General features: G+C 37.6%; 1 protein-coding gene across 7 annotated transcripts in view; it reads left to right on the plus strand.

Moving 5' to 3' along the window:
• Positions 1-16,023, plus strand: part of ZNF711 (zinc finger protein 711) — a 33,363-nt gene that overhangs the window by 6,174 nt on the left and 11,166 nt on the right. For all 7 annotated transcript variants that reach the window (XR_013957578.1, XR_013957579.1, XM_080625016.1 and 4 more), the window contains 5 exons: positions 1,589-1,693; positions 3,240-3,770; positions 11,372-11,530; positions 13,843-13,989; positions 14,587-14,724. Coding sequence is in view for 5 of the 7 variants with exons in the window: in XM_080625016.1 (XP_080481142.1) it covers positions 1,615-1,693; positions 3,240-3,770; positions 11,372-11,530; positions 13,843-13,989; positions 14,587-14,724 (1,054 nt within the window). In the remaining 2 variants the exon portion in view is untranslated. The remainder of the gene's footprint in view (positions 1-1,588; positions 1,694-3,239; positions 3,771-11,371; positions 11,531-13,842; positions 13,990-14,586; positions 14,725-16,023) is intronic.

Here is a 16,023-nt window from a genome sequence, read left to right on the forward strand (position 1 = left end):
GTCAAAAACAAAAGAAAGATGAAGGTGTAACAATGAAAGGGTAACTGGGGAGTTTACCAAGAGTTGGTGTTTTTTTTCTATCAGTAGCTTTTAAAGCTAAGTTTTCTATTAGAGGGGTATTGTAGATAGCTGCATAGGACCAGCTTTCCCTGGCAGCAGAAATGAGGCAGCACAGAAGGGACAGTGTTGGAAGATAAGATTTCTAGAAAAACCTGACAGTTTTGAAATGAAATGTCAACCAATGTGGGTAATGTAGTCCTAACGCTGGAATGGTGAACAGAGGTGTCAGCCCTGAAGTCTGTTGAGCACTGTCTCTTCAGCGAGTATCATGGCAGTGGAGACGTTGAAATAAGTTGGCCTCTCTTGTGCTTAGCTGTTGCATGTTATAATGGGTAGTTCTGCACTGTGCATGCAAATCTAACTGAGGGCTGATTAAATTTTCTATTGGGCCTTCTGTCAGACTCTTAATGTAGTAGGGGGGTTCATATGCAGCCGCTGGAAGGGAAATGAGCTTGGGCATTTTGTTCTCAGAAATGTAGTGCATGATGCAGGTTTTTTTTGAAACTTATAATTACCTATAATTAAACATACCATCCAATTAAATGTACACATTAGAATTTGTTTTGAAATACCTGATAGATACAAAATTGTGAAAGACTCAAGGAAAAAAAATTGATACTCTCAATATGGTGCTTGACTTCCTTTGGTGTGGCTCCACACGCTGTAATCACCAGTCTTGGTAATTAGTTAAAGAGTATCTAGAGGCAGGGATAGAGCAGAAGTGGCTTCTTCGTGCACAGTTGCTAGTATATATGTTATTACAGTAAGGCATGTAGTTAGTAAGGGTATGTACACGCTACTGATCTCTTGACTTGTATTGCTTCTGTAGCAAGCTACAGTTTAAGGCAAAGTTCACTCACTTCTTGACAAAGTTTCTGCTTCTAGATACTAAGTTACCCATGGCTAGGTTCATTTTTACTAATGTGTTATATTTTGTTGCTGTGTCCTGACCCTGCTGCTGGTGTTGCAGGTGAGATCTTTGCTGTCAGTTATTGAACTGTTACTCTATAGAAATTTCATTCTCAGAAAACTGGAAACACATCTAAGTGTTCAGTTTGCAGTGGGGAAATCGCCAACTTAGGCATTTTTTGTGTTTACTGCTCCTAGAAACAAAGGGATGTTGAAACATACCTCTGCATGCTGAATGGTAACTAGGAGCACTTTCCAGTTAAATTCTACAGAATATGAACAGAACTGTTCTAGGCCAGGCAGTAGCCAAAGACTTGTATAAAAAAAAACCCATTTAAGTCCTGACCAAGAATTACTGACTTGTTTGATTTCAGTCACATGTAATTCTTTCGATTACTGTAGGACTGCTTATGAATGGGAACATTTTCAGGATTTTAGGTCAAAAATATAAAACAAAAGAATAAATGAAAGTAAATTGTACCAAGTACTGCATGCTTTTTTCTTTAAGCCTTTGATAAGTGCTGCTTTCAGTTTGTCAGGGTGACACGTTAATCCAGTAAAGCTAATGAACACAATATAACATTGTTTAATGTAAAATCTGATTTTGCTGTTGTTGCAGTTGTCTGTGAATGAGCTTGGCTGACTATGGATCCAGGTGGTGGAAGTCTTGGATTGCAAACACAAGAATCCAAAATGCCTCACACTATGATTATGCAGGATTTTGGTAAACATTTTTACTATTAAAAAATAATTAATAAAATCAAGACTGGTTTTTCAGGGGTTTGCTAAATGTTTATAAATATCAAGATGTAGAGCTGACTAATATAATATTGCTATTTGCATGACTTTTTTGAGACAGTAGATTTAAGTGCCATATACCATGTCGTTGTAGACTTCGGTTGCTGATCTTGAAATAGTCACTTATTCCAAAACACTGAAGTAATGCTGTGAAGGAGGGGAAAGGAAGTTAAGTCTGAGGCCCAAAGTGCTCTAGATGAGACATAAAATGTTATCTGGAGCTCACCAGTTTTGTGGGGTGTGTGCTTGTGCTTGAAATCATGACATCACCTTGACTAGTTGTTACATCTCCCACATACAGGAGAGGTAAATAACATCCAGCACAGGATGTAATCAGCATTCAAGCTTCTGTGTGCTTACATTGGTTACTGTCTCCTTTAGGGTATTTCAGTAAATGTGGTGGGAAATAATGTCTTTGTCTGTGTGAGAGCAGATAACATGATGTAGATAACAGTTTACAAATTTAGCTAAATCTGCATGTTCACATGTGCTTAGAAGTCTTCTGTAAAGAACATCAGTCCTGGGACTGTGCTCATGTAAGAAAATTTGATTCTAAATTATTTTCGTAATTAAGCAGTGCTGAATAACGTCAGCAATTCTGAAGGTTTAGAAAAAGGATACCAGGAAGTCTCCACTCTTTTCTTTGTGGATTTCAATTTCTGCATTATGACGAGAGGTGACAGTCCTTCTCAAGTATTGAGAGGGACCATGTATTTGTTCTAAAGTGAATTAACATCCCTCAGTATATCAGAATAACGGCATTTGCAGTGCAATGCTGAGTAAGTTTTTTTCATTCTGATCAGAACCATTTTCTTGCATGTTTTATTCATTAAGATTGAAACTTCTGCTTATGTGTGTGTTAAAATAATTCACTGCATTCTTTTTTATATATAGAGAAGTAGTGTGTAAACATGACTGGCTAGTCAAGTCTATTAATGAAAAACAGGTTTCTGCTTAGAGCCATTCCTTGCAATGTGTCAAGTTGCTGGAAATTATACTACAAATATTTCATACAGCTGAGTATTTTTTTATCAAGGTCCATGCAGTCTAAAGGATGGGAGTCCTTGTACTGTAACAGCAATTAATGTATTGTCACCACACTTCCCATGTCACACAAGAATTCTGTGAAGGTGCAAGGTACTACTGTAATCAAATATTTTCTAACTGGGATTTAAAAAAAAGATGCAATTGCAAACTGGCCTGTCATTTTTAACGTATCAGCATTGTAAAACCTAAATTTGGGACAAACGCCACATTATGTCTTGAAGAAGTGAATGTTTTGTTTTTCTTAATTTAAAGAATACAGGCTGCTTTGGATAAATCTTGTCAGGTGAAATGCAAAGTGTGGATTGTTGAAAAGTGACAGATTTGTACATCTGTGTTTAACTTCTCTATACAGTTATTCCACAGATAAACTAATAGCTAATGCAATAATTTTAACGTTTTTCTCCTCATTCATGATTGTTTCATAGTGGCTGGAATGGCTGGCACTGCTCATATTGATGGAGACCATATTGTTGTATCAGTTCCTGAAGCTGTCCTAGTTTCTGATGTTGTTACCGATGATGGGATAGCTCTTGATCATGGCTTAGCAGCTGAAGTTGTCCAAGGACCTGACATCATCACTGAAACTGACGTTGTAACAGAAGGTGTAATTGTTCCTGATTCTGTTTTGGAAGCTGATGTTGCTATTGAAGAAGCTTTAGATACCAGTGATCATGTTTTGACTTCTGATCTAATAACAGAAACCGTTAGAGTTCCTGATCAGGTTTTTGTGGCTGATCTTGTAACGGGTCCTGATGGACATTTGGAGCATGTGGTGCAAGACTCTGTGTCAGGAGCCAACTCACCAACAATGGTTTCAGAAGAAGTTCTCGTAACAAACTCGGATTCTGAAGCAGTCATTCAAGCAGCTGGTGCTGTTCCTGGCTCCACAGTGACTATAAAAACAGAAGATGATGATGATGGCAAGAGCACATCTGAGGACTACTTAATGATATCTTGTAAGTTAAACAGAGGTAGATACGAACAAGAGATTATCTGAAGTGGAAGTGGTCTGGTGGGGAGAAGTTCCTCTAACTGGTTCTTGCTGCATTGTGTACTGGAACTCTCAAGTCATAGTCTGTTGCCCAATTAATTCTTGGTGTCTGGATTTGGGGTTTCATGATGAAAAATCCATTATCATTGATACAGCAAGAAAAAGAATGACATTCATGCTGTTGAGCGAATGTGTGTGTATGTCTCTGTTTCTGAAACTAGATATTCATGGAAATTAAGACAAACACATTGCAAAGTTGAACATTCCACGTATTTTTAGTATAATACAGGGTTTTTTTAAATATACAGGTATATTACCATGTTATATGGATTGTTGTAAAAATAATGGGTTTGGTTTAATCAGTAGAATCCAACAAAGAAGTCAGTTTTTAAGATACTTGACACAGTTTTCTTTTACGTGCCCACAAAATATTTGTTTAGCTGTATTACAAATGAAAATGGGCATTTTATTGTATGTTGTGGTGTTCTGGACTTAACTTGACCATTAAGGGGTTGTGTGTATTAATTGATTGGCTCTTTAACACTGGAAAGTAGCTGCCCATTTCACTTTCCATGCAGCACTCAACTCTGAGGAAACTGTATGGTCCTATACTACTTGAGTGAGATCTACTGAAAGGACCTTAGGTATCTTACGTTTCTTCAGTGATTAAGTTATACACAAAGGTTTTATTGTCACATGAATTTGATAAAATGTATGATAGTTTTAGATATTTGACTTCTGCAAATGAGTTATTGAAACGTGAGTAGGTCAAACCAGGCTTTATTTCGTCAAAAGCACCATGTTAGAAAAACGGCAATGCCAGGTGTGTCAAAGTGTCAGCTTGTTCACAGCAAGCTGCATTTAATGCAGCTTTCAAGACAGAGGACATGACTGATTGGTGATTGTAATGATCTCAGTATTTCCTATCATTTATGTCCCTTATGCAAAATATAATTTTGGTCTTTTTTGTGGGATATGGGAGGGACAGCAAATACTTTTTATCATTTTATCATTATTGTAATGCCATATGTCACTAACAGTAGTAAAAATAGGGCTTTGTTTTGAAAAAAGAACCAAAAAGCCCTCAGTCTAAAAGCAAATTATACCTACAACAGAAAGTCTTGTTTGTAAATGAAGCAACACCATTTTTACAGTCAGTTGTTTCACTGAAAAAATTCCTCCTTTCTGACAGAGTACTTACGATGAGTTGTATTCTGTAACTGCGGTATTTCCAACTGCACCTTTGTAATTGTAAGTAAAGTCATCTTTGGAATTCCTTCTAAGATAGATGAGTGTGATTGATAATGATGACTGCTGCACATAGACAAGAGCATCTTAAATGTTCAGTAAGTTACCTGATAACTCCAGCTGTATCTGGTACATTTATAGTTTTGTCACATGTTCTCCAGCCTGCCAGTGGCTTTTGCAATGTTTCAAAGCCAGTTTGAGACCTAGTTTTCAGCAAATTAGATTTTTTTTTTTTTTTTTTTTTACTATATATATATAATCATGGTACGTCTGAATATTCACAGTTGGAAGCTACATTGTTAGTTTAGAATTTGAAGTAATCATTTTAGATAAATTAAGGTAGTCATAGAATCACAGAATCGGTCAGGTTGGAAAAGACCTTTAAGGTTAGCAAGTCCAACTGTTAACCTCGCACTGCCAGATCCACCACTAAACCATGTCAGTGAGTACCACATCTACACTTCTAAATACCTCCAGAGATGGGGACTCCATCACTTCCCTGGGCAGCCTGTTCTAATGCTTGACAACCCTTTTGGTAAAGACATTTTTCTTATATCCAGTCTAAACCTCCCCTGGCACAACTTGAGGCCATTTCCTCTTGTCCTGTCCCTTTTTACTTGGGAGAAGAGACCAACCCCCATCTCAGTACAACCTCCTTTCAGGTAGTTGTAGAAGGTCCCCCCAAAGCTCCTTTTCTCCAGACTAAACACTCCAGGTCTCAGCCTTTCTACATCAGATTTATTCTTCAAACCATTCACCAGCTTTGTTGGCCTTCTCTGGGTCCACTCCAGCACCTCAATATCTGTCGTAGTGAGGGGCCCAAAAGTGAGCCCAGGAGTCAAGGTGCAGTCTTACCAGTGTCAAGAACAGGGAGACAATCCCTGCCCTATTTCTGCTGGCCACACTGGTGCTGATACAAGCCAGGATATCAATGGCCTTTTTGGCCACATGGGCACAAGCTGGCTCAGCCAACACCCCCAAGCCCTTTTCCGCCAGGCAGGTTTCCAGCCGCTCATCTGTGTGGTGTTACACAGGGTTGTTGTGGCCCAAGTGCAGGACCTAGCACTTTGCCTTGTTGAACCTTGTACCACTGGCCACAGCCCGTTGATCTATCCTGCCCAGATCCCTTTGCAGAGCCTTCCTATCCTCAAGCAGATCAACACTCCCACCCACCTTGGTGTCATCAACAAACTTGCTGAGGATGCACTCAGTCTCCTCATCGGGGTCATTGATAAAGACGAATTCTCTTTGCCTCTGCTAAGTTTTGAGGCTGTATTATGCTGGGGGTGGCAACTTGACACAACAAAATCCCTGCTATTTATTTGTTCTCATAAAAAGTTAATCTTACACAGTTGGGGGAAGTTTAGGTTTTAAATGTTTTTAAATTCACCTTGAATGGTTATGTTTGTGCAGATAATCTGTTGTGTGGAATAGATAAATGCCTCCGTTTATCAAGCAGTTTAAAACACCTTTTATTTACTTACATTTTTAAATTGTCAGATGTTCAGTAGATACTGTAGAAAGTTACCTTCATATTTCTTTTGGGGTGTGTATATATGGACTGTTTAACTTTTTTATAATGTAAACCACATCAAAATGATAGTTTATAAGAATCTCAAAATACTTAGCTGCCTTTTAATGAAATCTAGCATCTAGAAAGGGTGATTTTACATAAGATAGCAGATAATGCTCTTAGGGAATACCACCAGCTGTTCTGTGGAACACAAACATTTTAGGGTGTGAAGCTGAGCTGAGCGTGGATTTTTAACTGACCTTACTCTTTTGTTGGGAGTTACAGTTTAAATACACTGAAAGCTGATTTATCACCATTTTAAGACATTGCCATGCAGCTATTTTATACGCTACTGGTAATTACATTTTTGTGTAAATACTCCTTGGAAGATAAGAAGTTTCTCTTGACAGTTGTGTAAATCAGCTGTGTATGATTTTGTAATAGGAAATTTACACTAGAAGATTGTCACTACTCTACTCTCTCAGTGCAGACAAATTCAGCTTTTTTAAATCAGCTTTAGAAGGTGATTTAAGTCTTAAATATTTCTCTGATATGTTCACAACGTATGCCATGGGATATGCACAGTCCCTTGTTTAAAATATCCAGAATACCTGCTTAAAAAGGAAATTCTGAATGCAAATGTTGGGATCGTGAATCCAGTCCGTCTTGTACCGAGATGGGAAAATTAGGAACAGTGCATCCCATTTTGCCAGGGAGGAGTTAGGACACGTGTAGCTTAAAGCATACCCTTTTTTTGTTTTTCAGGTTTGCGATATTCAGACCCACAGCGGATTGCCAGCTCCTGATCCGTGTGCTGGCCCTGCATGCACTATGTTGGTGACCTCATACCCACCAAAGAACAACACTGGAGCTGACCTTTAGGGGTAAGGTACTGTTCCACCACCACCTCCTTTTTAGTATATTACAATACAGTGTTACGTAAGTTGCTAAACATTTTATATTAGTACTCCTATATTGTAACCTATGGGATATAAAATAAGTACCTCAGACATTAGAAAACGATTTGAAAATGTAAAACCATGGGACCTATCTTGCCCTCATGTTATCCCTACGGGCTCCTATGGTGGGTGTGATATCACCAGCATAGTGCATGCTGAGGCATCACATGAATTGGGAGCTGGCAATCCACGGTGAATCTGGACATCACACACCTGAAAACAGCGAAGTAAGGTAAGTTGAAAATTGGAAGTGTGCTGAGTTTTCCTTTAAACCTTGTTTATTTAGGAGGATTCAGCATATATTTATGAAGGTTCTCTGTTGTGTTTTTTCAGTTAATTTTAAGTGACGAGATATTAATATGTAGTGCTTCTGGCGGATGAGTCAGATCTGGAAGACACTTTCATATTCCATTGACCTAAAGTAAGCATTCCTGTTCCTGAGAACTATCACTGGGGAAAGTCATCAGATGATTTAACACTGATGGGTTAGCAGTCTGTGATTGAAGTTTTATTATTTTGACAATAGAATATTTCACCATCTGTTTTTGAAAATAGTCCTACTATTTTGGAACTTGACAAAGATTACATGTGTCCTGCTGTATTGATTGTTTTCCCCTTACCTAAATGTGTTTAAGAAGTAGATTGAATCCATGAAAAGTACTTCATGTAAGACAGCAATTTAAGCAATAGCAATTTAAGCAATAGCAATTGGCGATTTAATGTCTTTTTGTTGTTGAGGTATTTGAAACAAGAGGCAACATCTTACAAATGACAGCCTATATCAGTATCGTTTTCTCAGTCCAGTTTGTATTTTTCAGATTTTGTTATATTACACTTCTGATTTTTTTTTTTTTTTTTGAGAAAAGGGATTCCAGAGGCCCTGGGTACAGATGCTTCCCAGTACGTTTCCATTACTTTAGCTTAAGCTGTAGAGACTGAAGACCTTTGAAAACACACAGGGTGCTTGGTGATGTGGAAGTAACCACGGCTCCTTGTGGTTTTGAAGAATATAGAAGATTTGGGGCTTTAATTAAAATACAGCATGTGAGCATCTGTGCTCTATTCCTGTATTTTACTTTATGTTTTTGGCTGAAAATGCATATTATTATAAAATCATAAAATTGAAAAAAATCCTCCTTTTTTCTTTCTGTAATTTTTGCTGCATTGCAGCTGATGTCCTGATAACCCAACTGTCTAAAATTGCGTAGATTTCCTTATGTTCTTTTACCAGATACACAATGGTGTACACTCATTGTCACTCAATAGTAGTTAAATAGTTGGAAATTTTTGCCATAAAGAAAACTGATTACCACATACATGTAGTTACTCAGCTGTTCATTAGGAAGTTGCCATTGTTAAATAACCTTCCAGTACAGAAATGTTTCTTTTCCAGGTTAAACTGATAATGTGTGAAGTTTATAAAATGTATGAGTTTAGAAGAAATAGGTGTTACTTGAGTTGCAGATTTGAAAATAACTTTACTCCCACCTACCCATTCTAAAATTGCAGTAACTGCTTACAATTGGGGATTTCTTTCACTCAGCCTTTAAATATTCTTTCTGCATTTTAGCAGCATGTCTAGTCGTACAGCTGTTGATGGTATCACTCCTTGTTACCTCTAGTCCTTCAGAGATTCATGTGCAGTGGAAATGTTCACTGTACTAGAACAAAATATATGTGTATCACTTTAAAGAGTATAGATAAGAAACTTCTATAACTTATTAAAACCATGCAGAAGAGAAAATGGTCTTCAATAAATTCAAACATAGTAAATATATAGAAATACTTTTTCCAAGATAAGTAGGTTTTAGCATCTTCCCTTTTCCTATTAGCAGAGGATACAAGATCCTCTCTTCTAATAACTCCATTCTGGCAGCATAAAAAATGTCAGCAGATGCAGTAACACCCCCATACTGGATATAAAGATGTACTGATAACCTGATGCTGGTCAACTTAAGCATTAGAGGAATGTGCCATGCTGTCTGTGTGGCTTTCTCATCTGTGGTGTTCGTAATTCTTAGTGTTCTTGTCCTGCAAGGTAACATGAAGGCCATGCAGTACATGTCACCTTCTAACAGATGAAGGTGTTGATGTTGCTGGAATCAATTTTAATTTATATTTAGAAAAAAAAAAAAAAAAAAACAACTCTGGAGGAAATTTTTTTTTCCCTGCTGATTCAAGTTTAGTATTTTTTCAGCAGTGTAATTAATCTCTTATTAACAAAACAAACTGCTACAATGTAGCATTTTTTAAAGTTTTCCACCTATTTTTCATCAAAATACTAATTTTCAGAGGTTCTAAAATAAAACCAATTGCTTGACTTATTTGCATCTACATTAGTATATCTAGTTCTGTCCTCAATAACTTCTGTACTGTTCTGGTGCTGTCCAAGATATGTGAAATAGAAGCAAGGTTCCTCAGTGTGGGGATGAAAAATAGTGTTGGATAGGTGTTTCTGTGGAATCCTCTCCATGAGTGGGAAGAGCTTAGTTTGGGATTGCTGTGGTGGATTCCTGCCCTGCTGCAGGAGAGGCATCTGCTCCTTTTCTAGCAGGTTCTGAACCACCTCGCATGACTGCCTGGAATATTAAGAGAAGCTTAAACTAACTCCAGTTTACCTCAGTGCTCCAGGCTGTAGCCTGAAGTAGTCAAGAGCAACTCGTCAAGAGCAGTCACCACTGCACAGAGGGCACTGGGAAGCACTGCAGGCATTCTTTCATTGATCATCAGAGTTTGCAGTGTCCCCATTGAGTAGGCTGTGTTCTTGGTTGTGAAACATTGTCACTGTGATACCAATTTAAATGATTTATTTTCTTTAACCTAGTTTGCACATACTTCAGTGTTATATGTGCAGTAAATTGCTGTTTCCCTGGAATGTATTTATTTCAGATTTTGTTTATATTTTGTGGAATTCTCCCCTATTTATAGGATTTCAGTGGGTGTTAAGCATTGCACAGGTTTGTGCTGACCATCTGCATAGGAGCTAATTTTATCTACCAAGTGCGTTGACAGTACATATGTCAGAGAGATGCTTAGTTCAGTGGACTCCATATTGGGAATTTGGGGTATACATATGTATGGATATCTGTGTGAATACCCTTTTTACCAAAATAGTGTTACTTCTACATTTGTAATAGTTTGAATGAATTTTTGTTGTGTAAATAAAATGAGCATTTTGAATATATAGACCAGAAACTCAGGGTGACTAACTTGCATACATGAAGAATGAGAAGTCAGTTTCACATATTAGTATTGGCATTTGTTGTCATTGCATCTTTTAATCAGCTGAGTATTATACACTAATCTTTAATTTATATGTTTTCAAATGGTAAAGTGGATAGAATCATAATTTCTTTCAGAGTGAAGATGTCAGACTTTTGATGCAGACTTCTTTCATTGGGAATATATTCCAAGTCATCACTCTTCATATTTCAGTCACTAAATTTTAAAGCAGTGAAATTTTGGAGAACTTGGACTGTAACAGGCAATTCTGGGTTAATTTTTAACATTTTTGATAGGTATTTAATTTTACTTATTGATACATTTTTGCTTTCTCAATGTAATAGTTTCAGAAGTAACCAATTACCACATTCTGTTTGATGACAAGCTCCCTCTTGTGTTCTTCATTCTGTAATTCTTGCTGCGTTTCCTGAGTTGCAATAAAATTAGTATTGAACTTCTGGAATCTCTTAAGTATCTCGAGATTAACTGTTTTGTAAAAGCTACTCATGAATAGAAACCTTTACTGTGCATGGGGATGGTAGTGGAGCAAATCATGCTAGTGATTACTCTCACTTTAAAAAAAAAATTAGTTTGAACCTCATTTTTATTCTCTTATGTTTCCAGTGGATGATGTTGGAGAAAAATTGGACCACATAGGAAGCACTCCCTTGAAAATCAGCACTGAGGTGGCAAATGATGATGTTGCTAAAGATGACGGGTTTGGTTCAGAAGTCATCAAAGTCTACATATTTAAAGCTGAAGCTGAAGATGATGTCGAAATAGGTACCTGTTAAATTCTGTGTATTCTTCCAGTAGTGTGAAGTATTTCAAGGTATTTTCATTTGTTCTTAATTTCGTGTAATCTACTGACTGGAATGTCTTGTAGAAGGTGACATTTGTGGAGGTTGCCCATATAGGGTAGACACTGGGTGTGTATTAATCTTGAGTTCTTTTTCAATTAGCATTATTTATTTTCAGGCAACCAAAGCCCAAATATAGAACTGGCTGTTTGTTTGCAGCTGGTTTTCAACTCCTGCTTCTTTCTAGTGTTTGCAAGACTGTGTCAGCACAGGAAAGCCTCTAGAGTGGATGGCAGTCATTGAACAATCTTTGGTGGCCTTGATAAAGAAAGAGAGGAAGATTGCTGGGGCTTTAGAGACATAGTCATTTCCAAACCTAATGAAGAAAATCAGAATTCCTCTGCGGTTCTCTTGCAAAGGAAGAACCAGCACTTCAAGGGCTTTGTAAGGAGGCATACAGCTAACCCGTGTTCTGTTCTTCATAACTTGTAAAAGCAGAGTCTCCTTTACAGTTATGAGAGCTCAAACCTCTGTCTTACTCCACTTTACCCTTTGCATTTAGTTACTGGAACATATCTGGCCTGGAGTCCCAGAGCCATTCGCAGGGCAAATCAGCCTGACTATTCTTCCTGGAGTGGAGAAGGGAGTTCATCTCCCATAGACCGGTAGCATTGGCCTGGCTGTGCTGTGAAAATCTTGGACTTGAGACAGAACGACAGATTAGACCAGAAAACTCTTAATTAGTAACAATCCTGGTGCAGTTTTTCCAGTGGCTTGAACTGCTACTTCAGGAGATTTTTGGCTGTATGATGCCTTTATGGTTTTTTTCCTCTGAGAAACAGTTCATCTTTTCATATGCCCCCCAGCTTCCTGCCCTCCATGCAGTGGTGACTGCTTTTGAAGAGGTGCTCTTGACTACTTCATCACAGGTTATATGCATCTTGCAGTGGACATTATTTCTCTTGTAATTCTTCAGAATTATGCTACCTGTTCCAAAGTGTCATAATGAAGTGTTTTCTTTGCTTCCTTGGGCTCTGTCTTGTGTTGCATGACTGATAGGGGTAGCTGCTAGTTTAACTGTCCGTTTCTTCCACCATTGCCTTCAAAAGCATGAGGGTCTCCAAACACTGTATTCCACAGAGACGTAACCCATCCCAGTGATTTTAATACTGTCTCAGTTTTCCTCTAGTTTGGGAAAACTGAATTTCACATTTTGATTGCAGAGAGAGAGCTGCTTGTTTAGTTGGAAAAACTAAATCTTCTATTTATATAACAAAATCTTATCTGTTTATATAACAAAATCTTCTATTTACAAACACAGGGAGTGAAGGATCAATGTATATAATTTGAACTCATCCTCCTAGCTGAGTATTTTCCATCAGGACCAGTCATAGTAGCAACCAAGGACTCTTAGTGTAGTTGTTATCTTGTTGTGCTATTATGTGCAGCTTCTCTGCTTCCTTATTATCTGTTCAGTCCCTGAGATGCATGGAAGACTTAAGTATCAATATTTGTCTGCCACTTCTCTCTTGACTCAAGCATTGATATCAAACTCCAGGTTGGAGTTTGTTCTTTTGCCTCTGTTCAGGTAAGTCAGTGAGCCAAAGCTTGTTAGTCACATGGAGCGGGACCATGTGGGCCGTGTTCTCATTTCCTTCTTTCAGCTGTTACTTTTTGGATTGTGTTGTCTCCAGGGATTCAGTGCATCACCTTACATCCCTGCTAGTCTTTCCCTCTAGATAATATTCTTCTTGTTGAAGTAATTGGCAATGACATTTGCTCTCTCATGGTTTGACAAGTGTGAGAAGAAGTTATGAACTACTCGGGCCCGTGTGATGAGGGAAAATTACCTAAGAATCAGTTTTTTGCAAAGTGAATAAATGGGATTTTGGGAGAGAAAGAGGTGTAAGAATTGGCTGTTCACATCTTGAGAGAATTTAAAGATTGTTTGGAGCAAGATGAGACTTACAGTCAATTTTTTGGGGGTGTGGGCAGATGTATGTTCCCAGTTGTGCCTCAGTTCACTGCTAGAGGCATAAAGGCTCTTGATCCTTCTTGGATAGTGCTTGTTCAGTCTTGAGTTTATCAGGACACACTGAAAGACCTTTTTTCCTTATCTGCTCCAAAGTATCAAACTTGCATGATTTCATGGCAGATATGGATGTAAAAACATTTTATTGGAGTTTTTTGAAATAGCTTTGTTGTACGTAAGAAGAAAATACTTAAATCTGAAATTAATCTGCACAATGGCTTTTTTTACGTGTACCTAATGTGTTCAACTTCTTTTTATTAAAGGTGGGACAGAAATCGTCACAGAGAGTGACTTTCACAATGGACATTCGGTAGCTGGAGTAATTGAACAAGGAGGTGTTGGTAGAATGCAGCGAGAAAAAATGGTTTACATGGCTGTGAAGGACTCTTCTCAGGAAGATGAAGATATTAGTAAGCATAATAAGAAACATTTTTGTTTCTCATGCTGTTTTGTACAACACTATAAACACCATTCCCAATGATTTCTTTAATTTTTCTGAAGGATTCTTCAGCTTGAAGTAATAGAAAACTAAGCTTATCTTCCGTAAGAATAAAAAGCAGACTATAATTAAAGTGATGTGGATAAATGCACTTTGTACATACTATATGCAATAATTTCATTATTAATAGTAAATTTAACATTTCCATGGATGAAGTTAACGAGGTTAGTCAAAATTTCTCATTTGTCTGCTTACCTACTGTCAGTTGCCTCCTTTAATCAGCTTTCTGGCAAAGTGGTGAGTAAATGTCATCAGCTACAAGTTTTTAAGTTTGTATACTTGAATTTGTGTTGGTATTTGGTTTGGATTTGTGTTTATTGATACATGCTTTCTCTTTTTAAGGAATGTCTGAGTAAACAGTGGCCAGCTAAGGGAAGTGGTGATTCTAAATGCCAAGGAAGAAAAGTAATTTGTAACTAGTATCAATCAAAGTGAGAGCAAATTCAATGAAGGAAAAATTAGGATGAGTAGAATCAAGCTAAAGATTTATTCTTCTCCTTTAATCTAGGCTGTGCTGAAATAGCAGATGAAGTTTATATGGAAGTCATTGTAGGTGAAGAAGAAGCCACGCCACTTCCAGACACACAGCTCGAAGACTCCAGCGTGAATAAAACATTTGTCCCTGTTGCTTGGGCTGCTGCTTACGGTAGGAAGCTGCATGCTTTCTTTGAAAATCCCTTCCAATATTTCCTCCCTGGTCTAGTCTCCAGAATCCCTGTGCAAATGTGATAATCTCTCACCTTGTCCTAAAGGTTTGGAAAGAGCTCCTTCTGATCTTTCAGCAGTGTCAGTTAGTGGAGTTGATGAACTGATATGAAAAATCATTTTGACATTGTTCGTGACCTTTTACACATAAGGTCCTTGGGGTTTTTGCAGTTCAGTGTGAAGAAAACAATTTTTACATCATTGTGTTTTCTCAGTGCTGGTCTGTCAAACTGTTACAGATTGCCTGAGTAGTTGATTGTCTTGCATATAATGAATGGATTGCTGTATTCTGAGCTTTATGGAGTAGAAACGAAAGCTGTTAGGAGAATTTGTATACTGTTCTGGATTCCAGCTCAGATATACAGAATGCGTGGGGTTTAATGGTTAAGTTGGCTGTTCAAGATCTTGAAAACTAAGAATAGCCTTAAGTATTTCGCAATAGCTAGGAGGAAGGAGAAGAAACTTCAGAAAGGGAATAGGAGGAAAAAGTGTATAAAAGAGTTCCTAATTTCAGTTTATATAACTGTTTAAAACCTGTTAGTCTTACTAAGAAGGCAGTTTGTTCTCTGTAGCTGTCCTTCAGGTAGTAGAAGTGTCTTACCAGGATGTATTGCAAATTCTAAATATTCTTTTGTTTCTTTTTTTTTTTTTTTTTCTTGGATTTTGGCATGTTAAATGTGCATTATGAGGGTGTGAGGTCATCCGGGGTGTATGTAAGCAAATTAGTTAAAATTCATGTGATGTTTGTAAGCACAGTAGTTGGGGTGATAAAGTGTTTTTAGAACTACACAACCTTGGCACATAGCAGTAACCACTTTCAATCCAAAGTGAGGAATATACTCTTAAGGTATTACTTCTACATCTCCAAACTGTGCTGTGCCTCATGTAGATAGGTGCTGAGTGGCTGATAAGGTACAAGTCTTCTTATTTGCCTAGTTATACTCCAGAAAGATAAAGTGCTTCCGTCTCAAGAACAAATAGTGGATTTCAGATAACCTTGTTTCTGGATTGGTATCTGAGGTTATATATGAGGTTAAAAGTTTGCAGAAACAAACATATTAATTTGAAAAGCAGGAAAGTCAGTCAAATGCAAACACAGCTTTAGTAGATATTAACTATTCAGAAAGATGTGGGGTTTTTGTTTGTTTTTTTTTTCCTGGGGCTCATAATTATGAAAAACTGAACTGACTATGAACTGCACATCTCAGTTTGGATACAGTTAAGCAGTTACCTATTAGCT

The sequence above is a fragment of the Psittacula echo genome (genome assembly GCF_963264785.1).
Source record: "Psittacula echo genome assembly, chromosome: 8".
In the NCBI taxonomy this organism is placed as follows: Eukaryota; Metazoa; Chordata; class Aves; order Psittaciformes; family Psittacidae; genus Psittacula; species Psittacula echo.